Source organism: Babylonia areolata, chromosome 10 (genome assembly GCF_041734735.1).
Source record: "Babylonia areolata isolate BAREFJ2019XMU chromosome 10, ASM4173473v1, whole genome shotgun sequence".
Classification (NCBI taxonomy): Eukaryota; Metazoa; Mollusca; class Gastropoda; order Neogastropoda; family Buccinidae; genus Babylonia; species Babylonia areolata.
Genome location: NC_134885.1, coordinates 11,064,121 through 11,086,157, shown reverse-complemented (window position 1 = coordinate 11,086,157; position 22,037 = coordinate 11,064,121). Strand labels below are relative to the sequence as shown.

Genomic DNA, 22,037 nt, shown 5'->3' with positions numbered 1-22,037 from the left:
ACGCAACACCACATCTGCCAAGAAGATGCCTGACCAGCAGCGTAACTCAACGCGCTTAGTCAGGCCTTGAGAAAAAAAAAAGAAAAAAATGTACATAATGTGCAAATTAATTAAGGATTTTAGTAAATCATAATGCATAGCCCTTTTCTGTCTTTTCTTTAAACACTTCCTTACTCATTTTAATACTGTCTCAACGAAATTACGTTCATGTGCTTTGACAAAAAAAGGTGAACTATTGTAGTGTGTGTGTGTGTGTGTGTCCGTCCCCAATTTTACTGCACAATACTGAATCCTTGATTTTGAAATTCTATCAAATTAAAAAATCCAAGACAGAAAGGAAATCCTGCCATGTCCCCCAGTCATTTTGTAAAATTAAGATGTAATAACCAAACAATCTGATTTTTCAACTTTTTTCTATTATAAATCAGCAAGTAAAATGGTAGAGGTGACATCATGATTATGAAAACCAAATGAAATATCAAACTGAGTGGGATCATCTTTTTCTTTGTTTGTGGGCTGCAACTCCCACATTCACTCAAGTGGGTTTTTACATGTATGACCGTTTTTACCCCACCACATACTGTTGGCAGCCATACTCCATTTTCGGGGGTTTGCATGCTGGGCATGTTCTTGTTTCCATAACCCACCAAATGCTGACATGAATTGCAGGATCTTTAACATGTGCATTTGATCTTCTGCTTGCATATACACACGAAGGAGGTCCAGGCACTAGCAGGTCTGCACATATGTTGACCTGGGAGATCAGAAAAATCTCCACCCTTTACCCACCTGGTGCCATTACTGAGATTCAAACCCGGCCCCCTCATATTGAAAGTCAAACGCTTTAACCACTCGGCTATTGTGCCCATCAAACTGAGTTGGATAAATGCTTCAACAAGCTATTCATCCATTACAATTCACATGGCCCTTAGTGCTTGGATTAGTAACTGAACACCTTTTTTTTTCCAACTCTAGTAAATTCTTCACTCCATTCATGCATTAATTAATGTGTCAACATTCTATTTCCGTAATATGTTTCATAAATGTGAACCTATGATGAAATATGTATGAAAAACACAGTGAAAGTCTAAAGCACTTTGAAAGTCCCTTCAATAACAGCACACTTTAACTTTTCAAGGGACACGGTAGACTGCAAATCAGTAGTATTGCAGAACACTGAACAGTAGTCAACTCCTGAAACAGCCTCCCAGATCAGACTGTTATAGCACCAAAGGTGAACGGCTTTAGGTCCAAAACCCAATGCCCACTGGGCAAACTTGCAGTTTGGAACCAAGTCTGCCATGATTAGGCAGTACTACTGTTTTGCCAGATCTTGACCACCATGCATGCAGGAGTATGCAACAAAACTTGACAGTGAATAGGCCTTACACTGTGGCCTCAAGCATCATACTTCCAAGTTCAACAAAACTACTACCAGTACTACATGTACGCCGATATATTTCATGCTTGTAACTGCAAGCAACTTGGGTCATTTTTCAAATGATATGTGGCTGCACAACCACAACATTTTTTGTGTATCTCCTTGCCTCGATTTTCAGTCCTGATAACCGAGCGCTGCCGAGAGTCGTGCAAACAAAAGGCTGAGCGAAACTCAGCGAAAAGCTTTTCGAACACAGTATATGGGTGGCAACGCAGTGTCTTCTTCTTCTTCTTTAAAAAAAAAAAAAAAAAAAAAAAAAAAAAAAAAAAAAAATAATCCGCTTCACACATTCTGCCTCAAAACCAAATTATTGAATAATTGGAAATGATGATACATAACATCAACTCTATGTAACAAACGTCACTAAGTTTGTGATAAGTCGGGCTCGTTAAATAAGTTCAAGTTACATCAACAAAGCTTGCAGACGACACGCAAAGTGTGTTATCACAGTCGCAAGGAAGCGAAACAACGGGTACATCAACAAACCCGCAAATATTGACATGACTACGTACCTCCAACCACCACTAACTTGTATTCTGTCATTGGCTTTCCGTTCTCTGCCTCCTGCCCTCGACAAAATATTCCTCGGCCTGTCCAGTGCAACTTTCACACAAACATTTACCAGCGACCGCTTTCTGCTTGCTGCTCAGTGACTAATATTCTTTTCGGCTTCCTATCTCGCGAGATTCACGATGCTGACCTCTTTACGGCAGGTTCCCACCCAAGGAGGAGAATCACACAGCTGTTTGTCCATCGAGCTCGAAAGGAATTAGCTTCCAAATCCATAAGCTTTTTTTTTTTATCCAAGCAAAAGTACGTTTCAGAATCACAATAATAACATCAATGTTCTTCAAATATTTTATGATGTTTAAGATACATATGTTTTATGTGAGTTCGAAGTGAATTTCTTCTTTAAAACAACCTGCGTATTGACATTTCCTAAATATCCTGACGAACCCTTCGTGGCTAAAAATAACCTTCTGACCATGCTGGTATTTCAGGATCGGGATAAATGCACTGCAGACGGCCAATTTCACAATTGTCGCCACGGACTCCGGAGAGGGCGCGTATCCAAAAAACCCTTTTCATGCTGGTGGCAGCTGGCTGGGTACTTGTGATGGCCACTCTAAATGCTGCTGTCGTCCCTGCACTCACAGCTTTTTTAAAAACATTTTGTACCTGATTCCATTCTGCTGATGTTAAGTTCTTGGGTTGTTCTGTTTTCTGAGTGGGATTGCAAAATCTTTGGGTTCTAAACTGTCCTTTCTACTATTTTTTTCTGAGTCATACTTTTTGTGTGTTATGCTGATGCTACTACTACTACTACTACTACTTATTATTATTATTATTATTAGTAGTATCAATATCAGTAGCTTAAGGAGGCGTCACTGCGTTCGGTCAAATCCATATACGCTACACCACATCTCTCAAGCAGATGCCTGACCAGCAGCGTAACCCAACGAGCTTATTATTATAATGATAATAATAAAAATGGACATTTGTATCCGAGTAGCGCGGCTTGCCCTGCGGCTCAAAGAACATTTAGCAATACAATAAATACAGTGTTGTTGGTCTGGATTGCGAACTTCTGGTCTTTGGCCAACTGGTAAACATTCTTTCCGTCAGTGGTGGCATGTCCTGCCACTGAGTGAACTGAGAAACGTTACCCCCCAAAAAATTAAAATAAATAAAAAACATATGCCACATTCCATCGACTGATGCACATATGGCAATGTTCGGCAGCTGTTGTGGTTATTTCAAACTGATCAGGACAATAACTGACGTGAAACAGAATGACATCGGTATGACTAACTACAACTACAACAACTTAGATGACAACAACAACAAGTGAATCAATCAATGAATAATAATAGTATATCATCATCATCATATAATCAGTCATCATCATCATCATCATCATAATGACATGAATTTGTATGCACCTGAAGTTGAAGCTGTAAACACATGCTCTCCAGTGGCTGTCATCTGCCCATATGCCTGGAAACCAACAGCATGCCATCGGATTCTAACCGGCGGACTCAATGAACCTCATACAAAAAAACTGACTCAAAATGGAATGGGAAGCCCAGAGTGACACTAGGCAATGAGCAACTTTCAGATCCCGCAAAAACTTACACTGATGGTCATACTGCCTGGAACATGGAACGAGCCGCTGACAGACGCCTTGCTCAGTGGTAACGCAACACTAACTCGAACGACTAGTCTACATCAAGGAAAATCGGAAACTATGATCCTCAGAAAAGTCCGAGAATACCAAAAAAGAACACTGAGGTACAAGGCCACCACACCATCGATCGCCTCAAAGAAAGAAAGATGGGGAAAGGGACGGAGTGGCCGTAAGTCTAGCATGAAAGGTCAGTAGAGCACGACTGACATGCTTTGCCAAATCAAACGAATATTGGCATCATTTCCAAACCAATATTGCGCAAATTTCTTCAAAACAGAATAGCCTTTTCCAATTAATACAATAGACTGAGCAGCGGCAACACGCTAGACGCCACGTTCATGGCATCAGAGATCCGGCTTTTCGGCCCACACCCGGCCTCTTGCGGCCAATCAGTGGCACTGAGCCTCTGCATGTGTGTGTGTATGTGTGCTGATGTGTGTGTGTGTGTGTGTGTGTGTGTGTGTGTGTGTGTGTGCCGGGTGTGTGTGTAGATGATGAGGTGTGTGTGTATGCCGATGTCTGTATTGTGGGAGCACTAAACGGAATATTGGAACGTGCTGAGCGGGTATGCATAATTAGTATACGTGGGGGAGGGAGGGGAGGAGGTATGTGCGTATGTGCCGTTGTAGTGTGTGTGTGTGCTGTGTGTGTGTGTGTGTGTGTGTGTGTGTGTGTGTGTGTGTGTGTGTGTGTGTGTGTGTGTGTGTGTGTGTGTGTGTGATTAGTGTGTGTGTGTGTGTCCATGATTAGTGTGTGTGTGTGCCGTGGAAGCCAGTTCGATACGTAGCCTAGGAATGTGTATGGGGGCGGGGGTCAGGGGGGGAAAGGGGGTGCAGGGTAATTCGGGAGATGGTGTGTGTGTGTGTGTGTGTGTGTGTGTGTGTGTGCGTGTGTGTCCGAGGGCTCGGCTACGTTCATGTGTATTTTTTTGTGCTTTCATATCTGTCACAGTGAAGCTGCATCTCTGTTTGTGGCCGGCACATCTGTTGTGCATATTATTTTTGTTAATTGTAAAAATATTCTTTTGATCACTCGGCATTGACGGAGCTTCGAAAATTAATCCAGGCTCACGGTTCAGTTGCCTGTGATGCACGGTGTGTGGGGGATTCAGTGGGGTACTGAAGGGATGGATGGATATGTGTTCACTGCATTCTTTAAATGATGTTTTTTCAGTAGCGGGACGAGGTTTGAAGTGCTGTTGTGTCATGCACTTGCACTCAGTCGCACCATGGCACTGGCGCTGGCACTCCCAATACCGGCTCACGCTGGGGATGTCTCTCTGTAGTGTCTGACTTGTGTTGCCGCAGGCCGGCTATAAGAGACACTGACAAAGATTCCAACACTGTGCAATGGAAAGGATAGGTCGATTTAATTTCTCAGTTTCTGCACTGTGGCACGGCCGGGACAACCATGCGCCACAATGCGGCATCATTGTCGTCTTGCTGCAATCACTGAATTACGATACTGAAGGACTCCACTGAGGCTCACTGAGTGAGTTGCGGCCGTGTGTTAGTGTGTGTGTGTGTGTGTGTGTGTGTGTGTGTAGTGTGTGTGTGTGTGTGTGTGTGTGTGTGTGTGTGTGTGTGTGTGTGTGTCAGCCCGGTGTGCCGGTGTGTGTGTGTGTGTGTGTGTGTGTGTGTGCCGCCGGGTGTGTGTCAATGTGTGTGCGTGTGTGTGTGTGAGTTTGTGTGTGTGTAGTGTGCGTGTGTGTATTGCGTGCGTCCGTCACTGTGTATTACTGAGTGTGTCAGTGTTAGTCCGTCAGTGCGCCGTGTGTTCCGAGTTAGTATGTTAGTGTGTGTGTGTCAGTGTGTGTGAGTATGTGTGTGCCGTGTGTCTCAGTGTGTGTCAGTGGGGTGGGGAAGGGAGGGGGGATAAGGGGAGGATGGGGCGGGGGGCGGCGTGTGTGTCCATCCCCGCAATGACGGTGTGTCAGCACAGTCACGTCAGTGTGTGTGCCGCGCCGGGTGTATGTGTGTCACTGTGTGTGTGTGTGTGTGTGTGTGTGTGTGTGTGTGCCAGTGTCAGTGTGTCAGTGCGATGTGTGTGTGCCAGTGTGTGTGTGTGTGTGTGTGTGTGTGTGTGTGTGTGTGTGTGTGTGTGATACTAAGTTACGCACTCTTACAAACGTTGTTCCAAACGGCTGTGAACTGAAGGCGAAAGAGGATGACCAAAGGGCAGGGGGAACTCTTATCCTTGGCTGGAAGTCCTCCTCGGAGACGGAGCTCCGAAGAAAAAAACCTGCACCTGCCGAGACCGTCCTACACGTGGCAGTATCTGCACGTGTGGGACTGTGAGCGTCGGTAGGCGAGAGAGTGGGGAAGGGACTGCACAACTCCTCCTCACTAAAAAAAAAAAAGTCACCTGTGCTGGTCAGGCAACCAGGCTAATGTCGGAAAGACGAGCAGTAGCCCTTCAACACCCAGCTTTCCCAAGCCCTGCGGCGATGGAGAAGTGGTAACGGGGACAGGCAGAGGATGCTGCTGGCAGTTCCTAGTCACCGGACTCTGCACGCAGGCGGCTGTGGGGTGATGGTCGTCCGCCGTAGACTGGGGCAGATGCGGCGCTCGTATCCTCCCACAGTGTCAGAGTAGCCCTTTTTAGGACAGCACTGCTGTCGGCCCCATAAATGATTGGGAAGGGGAGATAAAAGGATCCCTAAACAAAGCCTGCCTCACCTTGTACCTAGTAGGAATCCGCACGGTCTAATTGGACATCCAACACTAGCGGTCGAAAACAACAGTAAACAACAGAAGAAAAGAACCAGGAGTCATGCCCTGACTCTGGGTGCCTGGAATGTTCGCACCCTATTAGACAGAGATGACAGCCGGGACCAGAAAGACGCACAGCGCTCATTGCTAGAATGCTTGATCGCGGCTACCAGGTGGACATAGCAGCCCGGCCGGCTGAGCGAAACCAAGTTTGCGGGTGAAACCCAACTGGAGGAAGTTGGAGGGGGCTACACCTTCTACTGCATTGGGAAGCCAGATGGCACCCCAAGAACCTCAGGCGTGGGCTTTGCCATAAGCCGAACCAAACTGAAGATCCTCCTAAAGTTCGGCTGCCCAGAGAGCCTAATCCAGCTGATTGCATCATTCCACGATGGCATGCAGGCGAGAGTACAGGAAAATACTGACATGTCGGATCCATTCCCTGTGGTAAATGGAATGAAGCAGGGCTGCGTCCTGGCACCCACACTGTTCTCCATTCTCTACTCTGCCATGTTGATTGACCCTTCAGCCAAGACTGTGACCAGGGCATCTACATTCAGTTTCGCACAGATGGCAAACTTTTCACTTGCGGCGACTCTCTCCCCCCCCCCCCCCCCCCCCGCCCCCGCTCGCCCCCACCCCCTACCTGCAATCAAGATCGATGACACAGAGATCAAGTCCGTCGACAAGTTTTGCAATCTGGGCAGCACCCTATGCAGGAACGGAGCCCTTGATGCAGAAGTGACGCTGCGCATCGCCAAGGCCAGCTCCGCCTTTGGCAGACTCAACAACAGGCTGTGGAACAACAAAGGCATCACGCTCAGCACCAAGATGAAAACCTACAGAGCTGTTGTGCTGACCACCTTGTTGTACTGCTGTGAAACATGGACGACGCATCGCCGTCACATTCAACAACTTCAGCAGTTTCACCAGAGATGCCTACGAAAGATCCCGGCTCGGCATCAAGTGGCAAGACAGGGTCTCCAACCTCTAGGTCATAGAGAGGAGCGGCCAGTGCCCAGCATCGAAAGCCTGCTGATCCAGTGCCAGCTACGCTGGACAGCCGGACACGTTGTCCGCATGACAGACAGCAGGATCCCGAAGACGCTTTTGTATGGCCAGCTGAACTGAGGAAGGCCACCGTGAACTTAGAAGACCCTGCAAGCGCTTCAAGGACACCTTGAAGACACTACCTCAAAGCCTTTGACATAGACATCGCTTCCTGGGAAACTGATGCCCTTGACCGCTCTCAGTCGCTGGAGGATGCTATCATGTGCTCTAGTGGCATAAAGACGTTTGAAAACAAGAGAACGCTGGCCATTAAGGAGAAGCGTGTGCGAAGGAAGCAGGGCTCAACTTCTGGAGACGTTTTCCCTTGCCGGCAACACCTGTGGGAAGTGCTGCGCATCCAGAATCGGCCTCTTCTCCCAATGATATGAGGACACACACTGACCGACAGATAAGCCTGCCTGCCTACTCATCCGTCGGTTCGACGGGAGACTCCATCACAGATGCTTTCAACCAAACTATTCATAACACGTGCGTACTAGTGACAATAGCGTTTCACTGAGTTTTTCTTTTCTCTGTGATAATCACTGAGTCACTCATGATGAATAGATTAGGATCTGAGCGCTTTAAAAATAATCTTATTTATTTACTCATTTACTTACTTATTTGTATATGAATCAATTAATCAATTAGTTAATTCAATTGCTTATTCATTCATTTATTAATTTGTTTGTTTATTTATTTATTTTAAATATCAAGAGATTGTAATTATTTCAGAGGTATGATGTCATTTCGATGAATTTGGTTAAAAAGATCAAACTCCCCTTGATATACGCAGTTATTGTTCGTGACCACTCAGATAGTGTGGTGTCGTCTGCTAAGTGTGACCTCTGACTGCAGAGTTGAAACTGCTCTGAACATCATCGGAATGGCAGCAAAAAAGATCGGAAAGCTTGCAGTGAAAAACTCTTGTTTGTTCCTGTGCGACATGCAAGAGAAGTTTCGACCAACCATTCAGTATTTCCCTCAGATTGTGAGCGTCGCTTCAAGGATGCTGCAAGGTTCCAGAGTGCTCGATATGCCTGTCGTAGTTACTGAACAGTATCCCAAAGGTCAGCACAATATTTGCATTGTCGTTCTCTTTCGTTTTGTATTGGCCAGTTGACTAGATATTGAATAGGTCTGCTACCGCTGATCTGCGTTTCGATTGCATTGTCATTCACTTTCGTCTTGTATTGGCCAGTTGACTAGATATTGAATAAATATGCTACCGCTGATCTGCGTTTCGATTGCCTGCAAATGTGCTAAGAAGCTTAGTGCTGTACTGGAAAAACAAAAGCAAAAACCCACATCCTCGTACCGACTGGAACTGCGTAGAAAATGAGAGATCGAAGTGGTTTGCACAACTCATTTAACTGTATTTGTATGCTGTGCTAACAGCTTGTGTGTGTGTGTGTGTGTGTGTGTGTGTGTGTGTGATGTGCACATATCGTGGGCATACGTATCAAGTGCTTTAGTGTTTATCCTGCAGCATTTTGCCTCTGTGTGTGTGTGTGTGTGTGTGTGTGTGTGTGTGTGTAGCTGACTTCAATGATTCAAAGTTAAAAAGTGAACATGTCCCATTGTGTACAGATTCATGTGTTTATATAAATATGTGTTCGTGAGTATGCGATTGATTGGTCACTGTGATGAAATACTTTGGTTGCTACATGTACAAGAAGATTTGATATCACACTGGATGTGTTCTATGACAGGCCTTGGCCACACTGTCCCAGAGCTGGGTGTAAAAGATGAGAAAATATTCCCCAAGACCTGTTTCTCCATGGTCCTGCCAGAAGTGGAAGAGTACTTGAAGCAGATGGGTGGTAAGATGCACTGCTTTTTATTGTGCATGTCCTTTACAATATATCATATACATCAAGACAGGACAAGACAAGACAAAACAAATGGTTTAATGTGTTTTGGCCATAGGCATGCATGCACAGGGGGTATTGGGGAGGGGCGTTGAGTGTTATGAATTTCAAAATAATCATGTGATAACATTACTTTAAACACATTGATTACATTAAATACACTTCATTTTTCCCATTTTGTTTAAGAAAACAGCATGTCATATATTCTGAACAGCTGATATCGTGGATATTGGAGGTTCAGTGAATATATGATAATCACATTTCTTATTAATATGTAATTACCTCATTTATAAGCATTAATTCATTTTAAATATATCATCAGTCTTGTGTAAAAATTATGTTTTTGTTGAGTCATATGTGGCCATGACATGCCCTTGTATGGTCAGCTGGGTTATAAGCAACAATAGTTTTAGTAATAGTTGTGTTGTTTCTTTGTAATTTTGCCATTTGAATGATTTGAATGTGATATAAAGCACCAAAACAGCACAGAGAGAAAGAGAGGAGGGGGGGTGGGGGTGGGGGGGGGGCTTGGGGGCAGGGATGGGGAATGGGGGCTTTACAACATAAATTGTATGTACAGGTAATCTGAAATATTGAATTTACAGCACCACCATGAAATTATTTGCCAGTAACTGCTTCTTCTGTGTCAAACTTCAAAGACGGGTCCTATTTAAATAATCGTAATGCAGTATGTTACATACACTATTTATCATGATATAAATCATGAGGTTTTTTGAAATTTTTTGCCAGTAACTGCTTCTTATGTGTCAAACTTCAAAGACGAGTCCTGTTTAAATAATCATAATGCAATATGTTACAAACAATATTTATCATGATGTAAATCATGAGGGTTTTTTTCAGTCTTACGCTTTGATTTATTGTATTTATTAAAAGTTTCCTTAAAAAAAGTCTTCTGCCTCCTGGAAAGTCAGGGACTATTTGTTTCTTTACTCTGTACATTGGAAACTTTTTTTTTTCCTGGAAAACATACTTCCATAATTTTTGTCATCATAATTCCTAGATTCATACCATGTGTCACTGTGTGCATGCATTTCTCCATGCAGCTGGTTTAATTTGTGTTCATGTTGCCCATGCTATGTGTGTGCTTGTGTGGGGGTACCTGTGTGCAGTTTGTGTGTGTGTGTGTGCGTGTGCGTGTGTGTGTTTGTGTGTGTGTGTGTGTGTGTGTGTGTGTGTGTGTGTGTGTGTGTGTGTGTGTGTGTGCATGTGTGTGTCTTGGGTGGGAAAGTGAGAAAGGTTTTGAGAGGTAAAGGTGGAGAGGTTTGGGGAGACGGAGGGAGTGCACCCACACATGTGAGCATGATAACGTAATGCTGTGTCCATACTTGTTTTTGTTGCCGTTGTTGTTTGTAAACACCTTTGGCTCCTACTTGTTACCCAAGCGGTTAGTGTGTAAAAACTGATATCATCATATCATAATAATTGTTTTCAACATTATCATCATCATCATCATCATCATCGTTATCATTCGTAGTAGAAGTACTAGTAGTATATTGTTGTTTTTAGAAATATCATTATCATCATTATGAATAGTAGTAGTTAGTATATTGTATTATTTTCATCAACATTATTATTATTGTAGCCATCATCATCATTGTTATTGTTAGAGTAGTAATATATTCTCATCAGTATTACTAGAAGTATGTTATCATTTTCATCATCATCATTATCATCATCGTCGAACAAGTAAAAAAACATAGTGATGGTATGTTTCCAACAGATGTGAAGTCAGTGGTGCTGTGTGGAATCGAGACACAGGCCTGCGTGCTGATGACAACACTAGACCTGATTGAAAGAGGCTATGACGTCCATGTTATAGCTGATGCCTGCTCCTCTCGCAGTATGGTGGACAGGTAATTGTTGGTCTTGAGAGAGAGAGTGAGAGATAGTGAGAGAGGCTCAGAGTGAGATAGGCAGAGAGAGAGAGAGGGAGGGAGAGAGTGAGAGATAGTGAGAGAACGAACGAACAAACAAACGATTTATTCAATATAAGGCCATTGCCCCATTTGAAGGGGTTAAACAAAAGTAAGGAAAATTTTCCACCTTATATAATGTTATGAATATTGTTAACATACAAATAACATACGGACACAAAAGTATTGCGTGAACAAGTAAATACTCAGTCTCCAAGAGAAAACCAACAACATAACGAACAAGCAACAAAAAGCAATCGTCATTGCCTTACAGAGAGAGAGAGAGAGAGAGAGAGAGAAATTGAGATTGAGATGGTTTATTCATATAGGCCACAGCCCCTTGAGATAGTGAGAGAGGCTCAGAGTGAGATAGGCAGAGAGAGAGTGAGAGATAGCGAGAGAGGCTCAGAGTGAGATAGGCAGAGAGAGAGTGAGAGATAGCGAGAGAGGCTCAGAGTGAGATAGGCACAGAGAGAGAGAGAGGCTCAAGAGTGAGATAGGCAGAGAGAGAGTGAGAGATAGTGAGAGAGGCTCAGAGTGAGATAGGCACAGAGAGAGAGAGTGAGAGATAGAGAGGCTCAGAGTGAGATAGGCAGAGAGAGGGAGAGAGAGAGAGTGAGAGATAGAGAGGCTCAGAGTGAGATAGGCAGAGAGAGGGAGAGAGAGAGTGAGAGATAGTGAGAGAGGCTCAGAGTGAGATAGGCAGAGAGAGAGGGAGAGTGAGAGATAGTGAGAGAGGCTCATAGTGAGATAGGCAGAGAGAGGGAGAGAGATAGTGAGAGAGGCTCATAGTGAGATAGGCAGAGAGAGAGAGAGAGAGAGATAGTGAGAGAGGCTCAAGAGTGAGATAGGCAGAGAGAGAGAGAGAGAGTGAGAGATAGAGAGGCTCAGAGTGAGATAGGCAGAGAGAGGGAGAGAGAGAGTGAGAGAGGCTCATAGTGAGATAGGCAGAGAGAGAGAGATAGTGAGAGAGGCTCAAGAGTGAGATAGGCAGAGAGAGAGAGAGAGTGAGAGATAGGCTCAGAGTGAGATAGGCAGAGAGAGGGAGAGAGAGAGAGAGTGAGAGATAGTGAGAGAGGCTCAGAGTGAGATAGGCAGAGAGAGAGGGAGAGTGAGAGATAGTGAAAGAGGCTCAGAGTGAGATAGGCAGAGAGAGAGAGAGAGATAGCGAGAGAGGCTCAGAGTGAGATAGGCAGAGAGAGATAGTGAGAGAGGCTCAGAGTGAGATAGGCAGAGAGAGTGAGAGATAGTGAGAGAGGCTCAGAGTGAGATAGGCACAGAGAGAGAGAGAGGCTCAAGAGTGAGATAGGCAGAGAGAGAGTGAGAGATAGTGAGAGAGGCTCAGAGTGAGATAGGCAGAGAGAGTGAGAGATAGTGAGAGAGGCTCAGAGTGAGATAGGCAGAGAGTGAGAGATAGAGAGGCTCAGAGTGAGATAGGCAGAGAGAGAGAGAGTGAGAGATAGCAAGAGAGGCTCAGAGTGAGATAGGCAGAGAGAGAGAGAGAGAGAGTGAGAGAGGCTCAGAGTGAGATAGGCAGAGAGAGGGAGAGAGAGAGAGAGTGAGAGATAGTGAGAGAGGCTCAGAGTGAGATAGGCAGAGAGAGAGAGAGAGATAGTGAGAGAGGCTCAGAGTGAGATAGGCAGAGAGAGGGAGAGAGAGAGTGAGAGATAGTGAGAGAGGCTCAGAGTTAGATAGGCAGAGAGTGAGAGAGAGAGAGGGTGGGAGGGAGAGAGCTAAAGAGAGAGAGGGATGGAGTGAGAGACAGATAGAGGGGAGATTGAGAGGGAGTGAGTGAGATATAGAGCGGGAGATATGGAGAGAGATATAGTGAGAGAGTATGTATGAGATAGAGAGAGGTAGAGTTAGATGGAGTGAGATACAGAGAGGGAGAGAGATATAGAAGGGGGAAAGAGAGAGAGACACAGAGAGAGAGCTGAGTGATAGGTGGAGAGAGATCGAGAGAAAGAAGGGAGGAGAGAGGCTGCTATTTTTTTTCTTTTTTTTTTCTTTCAGTTCATAAAAAGTTAGATAAGACATGCGTGTGTTTATCCACCCAGGGAGATTAGATAAGACATATGTGTAACTATCTAACAAGGGACACACCAACAGTACTGGCCAGTGAAACGTGTGTGGCCGCTGAACACGGTTTGCAAGGTCACGCTTGTCAGTGCTTCGTAACTGAGCTGCTGAGCTGCTTGAGCCATAAAATCAAGTTTATGTTGTTAAACTGCTGACGACAAGCAACAAGGTCAAGGTTAGGGGGGAGGGGAACAATTGTGTGCTCAGCAACTTACGGGGATACAGGTTATACCATTCAACTGTTTCCTAAGTGTTTTCTTATCTCAGGCAAGGAAGACCATTAATCTTGGTCAAGGAGAGACAGCTTTCACCTTCTACTTGAAGGAAAGAGATGGTGGCAAGAATGACAATGAAATATTTGGATTTTTTTGTTTGTTTGTTCTTAACACACCTGTCAAGCAGTTGTAACTGATAGGATTTTTGACTGGTATTTTCAGTTTCTCCTTCTCAGTACAGACTTGACTGTGTAACAATATCGTTTTTCAAGCAAAAGAACAGTAGTAGTTAAAATGTGGAGGTGGGGGGAAAGGAAGGGGGTTGGGGGGTGGGGGGGGGGGGGGGGAAAGGGGAGTTCTGAGAGTGGGTGGATGGGGTTGGAGGATGGATGAGTTTGTGGGTTAGAAATGGGGGAAGAAAACAGTGTGTATGTTGTGTGTGTGTGTGTGTGTGTGTGTGTGTGCACGCGTACGTGTGTGTGCTTAATGTACACACTTTCTTAACTTACTTGTAACTTAGCTTTAGTTTATCAACATTTTTCATGCTAATGTTTGCACATGTTGAACAGTGACTTTCTGTACCAGACCAGTCTTGAGTCCATTTGTGCATCTCCGAAGAAACATAACTTGACAGTGTCATGGATATATATATATACACACACACATGCACATCGATACACAGTCTCACACACACATGCTCATACACTTAGACATATGCACTTTGCCTGACACACATACAAATACATGCTCATGTGTGTGTGCTCAACATTCATGTGCATGTGCTCACTTGCTCAACATCATTCACTTTGGCACACATGTGCACACACTTATTGCCTCACTCGATCACGCTCACAGGAATGTACATAATACCGAATTCACACACATTTCATCTTCCCAGGATCAAATGCACAAATCTTTACCATTTTACTGTTTTTTTCTTCTTTCATACATAATGCATTTAGTGTAGGACCACATTGTACACAGTGGGCAATATTGATCTTTCCTTTCTCCAGAAGCAGTCGTCAGCAGTTCTCAGGTACAAGATTTTTTTTTTACAGACTGTTGTCTGGAATCAGACTGAAACAAGATTAGAAAGTTACAACTACTTATAGTTTTTTTTGTTTTTTTTTAAATTTTTTTTTAATAACTCTGACTGTATGTTAGGTAAAAGCAGGGAGAAGACATAGAGAGTTTACTTACTTTGACTCAAAAATGATTATGGTTAGTGATACAGTTGTAAAAATTTTTTTTAAATCTCCAAGGCTAAGCAGGTTTCTGGTTCACCCAGGAACATCTGGAAAGCTGGCACCACCAGCATCAGAACATGAGAAACCATTCCTGTATGGTATGAAGTCTGCAGCAGTAGGTCATGGTAGGTAGGTTAGATTAAACATAATTTTAGGGGGGAAATCCTTTAATTCACCAAATTACCAGTATGGAAAACCATTAATGCAGAAGTACTCCCACTTTTACTGTCAGCTGGGCTATAGGCAATAATGTCAAATGTCCCTTGGTACGGTTACAGGATGTTTGCCTTGGAAAGGATGCGGGAAGCCGGAGCCTACCTGACCACCAGTGAGTCCATGCTGCTGCAGCTGTGTGGTGGCGCCGCTCACCCCAAGTTCCGTGACGTCCAGAAGATCATTTGGGAACCGGCGCCAGACTCTGGACTCCTCACTGGTGCACCACAGGATGGGAGCTCAGCATAAAGATCCTGCTCGCAGCGCCAAATTTCCATGCTTTCCCTTTGTGGTGATGGGTTTGTGATGTTGCAGGTTTCAAACCATATGAGATCTCCTGTATTCGTTTTGTTTGTGCTGTTGCTTGGATCAATTTATAAGCAGAAACTGTTGCACAAATTGTTTATGAAGAGTTAGGAGAGGACAAGAGTTGTGTTTATATACATACATGTAATATGTGCATGTGCGTGTGTGTGTGTGTGTGTGTAGCTTTATGAGTAACTAGATCAGTGAGAAGTAACCAAAAAGGATAGTTATGTGAGAAATAAAACCAGAAATTAAAGATAAAATAACCAGAAAAAAGTTTGTTGGGGGAAATAAATGTTTATGGGAAATGACAAATGATGGATATCAGTTGCTTGTTATGTAAATAAATATGTTGTTTTTACACTGTCTGAGAAAGGCTTGTATGGAATGTTAAAAGCTTGAATAATGTTATAGAAATTTGTACATTGAATCATGTTATAGAAATTTGTACATTGCATATTGTGATTGTATGGTGAGGTTGGGTATGACTAGGGTTGGATCATTTGTTTTTGCTGGTTTTGAAATTCATGTCTTTGAAAATTGTGTAACATACATTAACCCCTGGGCTGCCTATATGACAGAATAACTTGTCAGTGCAAGCATGTACGCTTCGCTGCCACAATGACAAGATAACTTGTCATCGAAATATTCTTTTCCCTGGTTTGTATTGAGTTTGTTGACAAAAATACTGGTAGCTTTAGCTTGGGGAATCTTTTTAGATTCTATTCATAGCTAGAAACCCCATCTACATCATGAAGCAGTCCTTTATTTGAACGTTTTAGTTGGATTACTGTCGCAGTGTTTGCCTGGCTCTTCTCCTCGCTCACTCAATAAAATGTCGGACCCTGTGCTCAAGACATGCGATCATGGTTGCATGAAACCAACCAAGATTGCTTTCTTCAGCTGATGCTTAGAAAGAATTGAAGTGTAAATTCGAAGAAGACAGTCATGAACTTTTGTAGGACGATTTGATAGAAAATAAAGGGAGCAATGAAGAGACTGGCCAAGATACGACTATCAGTGAGTGATGCTGCAGCAGACAACAGAAAGTGACTGAATTTTTAGCAGGACACAGTGTGGGCGATTTTCTTGGCACTCAGCCAGCACGATCTGAGAACTGGATGAAGTAACCGTGTGTGAGACAGGTGAAGAGGAGGGAGGTGGAGACTGTGGGGGCATGGCCCCACATCCATATTATCACTTGGAGAGGCCATAATGCATTGTGTATGTCTCTTTCTCTCTTTTAAATTGTGGTTGTTTTAGTATATTTCGTGTGTGCAGGTATTATCCATTTGTCCAGAAAATGATATTTTAGTGCAAATTACCTGACTCGCTCGTTTGTAATGAACAAGTTGAAAAGGTGACAAAAAACAAAACACTGATTTCAAAAGAACAGCATATCACTGAAAATATATAAAATGGGAAAACATCACGTGTTTGTTTTCTTTATTCATTTATCTTTCAGAAAATATATACTTTTATGGGTCTTTCTCCAATAACAAAGAGCACACATTTTTGAAAATATATACCCGTTTTTTGTGAAAAAAAACCCTGGCAAATAGATTTCACTTAAATCTTTTTTTCCTGGCAGTGAAAGGGTTAAAAAAGATTCACTTCAGTTCCTAATTTTCGTTTTTTCGTTGTTCTCCAACTGATCGCAAATCTATCTCATGGCTACACACAGTAGCGGGTTGCGATGATACTAGGCTCTTCTTCCGTCCGAGCAATGCAACTGGCTTCAGGACTCTAACACACAGAACTTGTCAATAGAGAAAACGAAAATATCAGAGAAAATCCTGAAACGGTGATCACATTTTTTCAAAGCACATGCAAAAATGTTTCAGTGAGACAAAAGCTGGAAAGAGAAAGCATTTTATACCGTGAATGATGTGCAAGAGCTAGGTTGTTGTATTGTTATGAAGTGCATGAATGATTGGTACAAATACAGGTTAAATTATTGATTTTTCATGTTAACCCCTAGGCTGCCTGCATGACGAGATAACTCGTCATGGCAAGCATGTATGCTTCGCTGCCTGCATGACGAGATAACTCGTCATCGAAATATTCTGACTTTTCCCTGCTTTGCATTCAGTTCGTTGACAAAAATGCTGGTAGCTTTAGCTTGGGGAATCTTTCTGGATTCTATTCATAGCTAGAAACACCATCTGCGTCATAAGGCAGTCCTTTATTTGAACGTTTTGGTTGGGTTACTGGCCGCAGTCTTTGCCTGGCTCCTCTCCTCGCTCGCTCAACAAAATGTCGGACTGACTCCGTGCTCAAGACATGCGTTCGTGGCGAACTAAATCAACCAAGATTACTTTCTTCAGCTAATGCTCAGAAAGAATTGGAGCATAAATTCGAAGGAGAAGACAGTGGTGAACATTTATAGGACGATTTGATAGAAAATAAAGGGAGCAATCAAGAGAGTGGCCAAGATACAACTATCAGTGAGTGATGCAGGCTGTTCAACTCTAGCAGACGAATTTTTAGCAGGGCACCGTATGAGCTATTTTCTTGGCACTCAGCCAACGCGGTCTGATGAAGTGACCGTGTGAGAGGGGTGAAGAGGAGAGGGGTGGAGACTGAGGGGGCGTGGCCTCACATCCATATTATCACTTGCAGAAGTCACAATGCATCTATTTCTTTTTCAGTTTTTTTTATATTGTGGTTGTTCTAGTATGATTTTGTGTGTGCAGATATCCATTTGTCCAGAAAATGATATTTTTGTGCAAATTACCAGACTAATGTTTGTAATGAACAAGTTAAAAATGTGACAAAAAACAAAACACTGATTTCAAAACAACAGCATGTCACTTAAAATGCATAAAATGGGAAAACATCATGTGTTTTGTATTCTTTATTCATTTCCCTTTCAGAAAATATATACTTTTATGGGTCTTTCTCCAATAACAAAGAGCACAGAATTTTTTGAAAATTTATACCCGTTTTTTGTGAAAAAACCCTGGCAAATAGATTTCACTTAAATCTTATTTTCCTGGCAGCGAAAGGGTTAAAGTAAATTTGAAATGGTACATAACCATGTCACATTTTTTTCACAAAGAAAAAAAAAGTCTGAAGGCCTTGATTATCTGGTTTTACTGTACTTTTTTTTCTTTCCCTCAGACACTGTTATTTCAGTGTTTAGCAAAGTGATTTGATACCTTTTGTCTTGGAACTTAACCTTCTTTTTTGTCAGTCTGTTGGTGTTTGCAGAGTCTGTTCAAAATGTTTCATTTGTGTAATATTTGATTTTATTTGTTTGTTGTCAGTTGTTTGCATGCTAGATATTAAAAAAAATATTACCCTCCGTGACCAAAAGTCCTCTGTCAAATAGTTGTCACTGAGCATGAAACAGGCTTGGTACTGAAAGGGTTAAAGTAATCAAACATTCAGAGCTCTCCTTTATCAGTGGTTTTAAACAAATCTGAGTTCACCACCATAACCTTTAAAACTCTTAAAAGTCCTCCTGAATGCCTACCATCACCAAAACCACTGGCAAAAATAAGTCCACTTCTGCACCAACATCAGAGGAAAACAAGATGGGTATGATTAGAGCATTGAACTTTAAATGTGCGGGTCCTGGGTTTGATCCCAGTTGAATCCAGTTAAAGGTGGTAAACAGTTTTTTTCCCCAATCTTGCAAGTCAACATACATATTGCCCTGCTTCTGTCTTGATCCCCTTTGTATTCACATGCAAAATATCATTTGCTTATGTTAAAGATCCTATAATCCATGTCAGCATTTTTGGTGAATTATGTAAAAATAAACATACACAGCATGCACACTTGAAAAATCGAGAATGGCAGCCTACATGGTGGGGTGTATTCACATGCAAAATATCAAATGCTGACAATAAAGATCCTGTAATCCATGTCAGCATTTTGGTGTGTTACAGACACTTACATACTCAGCATGTACACACTTGAAAAGCATAGAGAACAGCAGCCTACATGGTGGGATCAACAGTTTTATATGTAAACTGCCCCCCCACACCCCCTCCCTTTTTTTTGCTGCCCCATCATCTGCACCATTTCAGTGGCATTACTCCCACGCCGTTCATTCTGAGTAAAAAAACCCATTTGTATATACCGGTGAGTGTGGAAGTTGCAGCCCACAGACACAGAACAACAGGACACTTTAAATCTTGTTCACCAGCTTTATTTCCCAAACAAATCTCCCACTTCTTCTGAAATTAAACAATTTTTATTTCTATTTTTGTTAACGCATGCACACAAACAAACAAAATCAGATATTACACAAATGAAACCAGGTTCATCTACACTACTGCATACATCATTTCAATTTTTTTCTCTCCCACATCTGCGACATTCACACCGATTTCAATTGTAAATGAAATTCACACCCTCCGTGGGACTACCAACGATTCATACAATTGTAAATGCCAGACACTCATGAAATTATGACTTCTTTTTTTTTTCAAATTTTGTGTGTACTTATTTTGATTCTACAACAATCTTTATAGTCCTTTTCATAATTTGCTCCAGAATGCTCAATAAAGGCATTATATTTGCAAATAAAGTTTGCTTTTTGATGTTTGTTTTGTCCAGTTTTGTCAAAATGTGTTGATTTTGCACCATAGCAACGAGTAATTTTGTTTCCAGAGGAGTGAAAGAAAGGCATCTGGTGAATCTATGGACACACAGTCCATTCAGAATCAAAGTGTATTTTTGCTTTTCTCATTTTGGAAAGCTGGGAGGTTGAATCAATATACTGTCTTCAGTGATAAACTGGATACAGCTGAAGTCCCCTGATAGGACATGATCTGTGTGTCTCATTTGAACAAAGGTACATTCTTCTTCTCATTGGTGTACTGTCTATGCATTCATTCTTTTCCGCACACACATTCACACACATACAATGAGAGTGGAGAATGGGTGAGGGACTGAACAAGTACAATTCACAAAAGTACATGTGACATATGTAAGTGCATTTCAGCACTCGAGCTTCACACATGCACTGCTGGCACACACTGAAATAGCTTTTGCGTTGTCATCACAAGGTGAGCACGTCATAACCCTTTCAGTACCAAGCTTATTTTATTCTCAGCGACAACTATTTGCCAAGGGATTTTTGGCCAAGGAAGGTAATAATTAAGAAAAAAAAATCTAGCATGCAAACAACAGAAAGAAAGTACACACAACCCTTACTTTTCTGAAAGGAAAATGAACACACTATCCAATAAAAGCAATTTCACATGAATGCAATGATTCTGTGGTAGGAATATTCTTACAACAATGTGGATGGATATTTCTGTTCTGGGGTACTTTTTTTGCACACCAGAAGAGGACATACATTTTCCATCCTGGGGCACTCAAAGGGTTAAAGAACAGATCCATTCATTGGTTGGTGCCCAACGATACCATCATTCATCCCAACAAATATTCTGCTAACAGTGCATGGCAAACAGCAAAGGAATGCCAGCTACTGACTCTTTCTAAGAATAAAAAGAAAAAAAACCCTTCATTCTATCATGGTGTCAAAGATGAATCAAATACAAACCCCCAAAAACTTAGCCAGTCAGACAATGATCACAACGCAACTCCAAAAAGTTTTATTCCACAATTCTGGTTTATTCCAGACTACTTGCAGATCAGTGATCGCAAGTGTGCCACTGTGCACATGTACAGTGTCTGTGTGTGTGTGTGCGCGCGCTCGCGTGCATGTGTCCCTGTTCATCCCATCTCCACACCAGAAAACTAATCCCAACTGACATTTCTCAAAACAAAACAAAACCAAAAAAAGAAGAAGAAAGAACCCCATCTCACCAGTCCAAATAACTTCTTTCTCCAGGAAAGAAAATCAACTGTGTATCATTCAGTCTGAACTGATAAGAAAGCCGCTAACATATTATTATGCTGCATCAAGTGCATATTTGTTTCAACACACCTTTTTCGCAATAAATTACAACCTTCAGTTCCAGCCTCAAAAACACTTTCAGTCAGTTCAAAAATTTGTGAAATAAAATGTTAATATAATCACGGAAAGCAAAAACCTTACACATACAGTACGTTCACAATTACCGATACATAACATCAACATATTAGTTGCAATCAAAGCATCACGGACTGATGACTGCAAGGATACATCATTAAGCCCAAGCACTGGTGGGAGGTTTTTGCCTCTGGCTGGCTCCTACCCACAGCCCAGTGCTGAGGGCTCAAATAGGAAGACTGGGACCACACAATCTAGGATCATCCACTTCAAGGATGTGTATTTGGGACTGTTGCTCAATTTTTCCAAACTAAACTGCATGAGTCTGTGTGTGTGAGAGACCTTGTTGATGTTGGGACATTAACAAAAAACATCAAAAAAAAAAAAAGAAGAAAAAAAAAAGGTAGACTGCAGCCTTGTAACATCTTTCCAAAACCTAAAAAGGACCTGCATAGAGGAATTGTCACATTTCTGAACATGACTGTCCCATAGTTTGTGGCCTGTCACATCCTGATTTCATGGTGACCTCAGTTTTGATACTCCTCCACTTACATGCTTGGGGTGACTTCCTGTTCAGGTCTTCAGCACTGGCAGGTTCATGGGGGACTGTTGTGTTGATGGTCTCTGCTCCGGAGGGAATGCTCACTCAGTCTGGCTCTGTGTCCGAATGATTATTGTCGTCGGTACAGGGCTTAGTAGAGTGGTGTCCTGTTTAATCGGAACAAGCACTATCTAGCACCACTCCAGTGATTTGGCAACAGTGCTGTGTCTTCTCTGGTGTGTGGCCTCCTGTTGACCTGACACAAGATAGGTCCATATACACTGCCAG

At 42.6% G+C, this 22,037-nt stretch overlaps 2 protein-coding genes across 2 annotated transcripts in view; one reads left to right on the top strand and one right to left on the bottom strand.

Annotated features, from left to right (window-relative positions):
* The window catches only part of LOC143286772 (GTPase KRas-like), a 31,074-nt gene extending 28,941 nt beyond the window's left edge, over window positions 1-2,133 (bottom strand). The window contains exon 1 of the mRNA XM_076594546.1: window positions 1,954-2,133. Within this exon, the coding sequence (XP_076450661.1) occupies window positions 1,954-1,984 (31 nt within the window). The 5' untranslated portion in view covers window positions 1,985-2,133. The remainder of the gene's footprint in view (window positions 1-1,953) is intronic.
* A 6,069-nt stretch (window positions 2,134-8,202) lies between these two features.
* On the top strand, window positions 8,203-20,476 carry LOC143286771 (isochorismatase domain-containing protein 2-like). Its single transcript, XM_076594545.1, has 4 exons — window positions 8,203-8,460; window positions 9,103-9,213; window positions 11,003-11,135; window positions 15,015-20,476. Exons 1-4 carry the CDS (start codon window positions 8,277-8,279, stop codon window positions 15,196-15,198), a joined length of 612 nt encoding a protein of 203 aa, XP_076450660.1. The 5' UTR covers window positions 8,203-8,276; the 3' UTR covers window positions 15,199-20,476.
* The last annotated feature ends 1,561 nt before the right edge of the window (window positions 20,477-22,037 follow it).

Bases quoted from the DNA above. Each gene is read 5' to 3' on its own strand.
- LOC143286771 (XM_076594545.1), top strand. From the start codon at position 8,277: ATGGCAGCAAAAAAGATCGGAAAGCTTGCAGTGAAAAACTCTTGTTTG. The intron at 8,461-9,102 runs GTCAGCACAATA...GTTCTATGACAG, and splicing joins TACTGAACAGTATCCCAAAG to GCCTTGGCCACACTGTCCCA. The intron at 9,214-11,002 runs GTAAGATGCACT...TGTTTCCAACAG, and splicing joins GTACTTGAAGCAGATGGGTG to ATGTGAAGTCAGTGGTGCTG.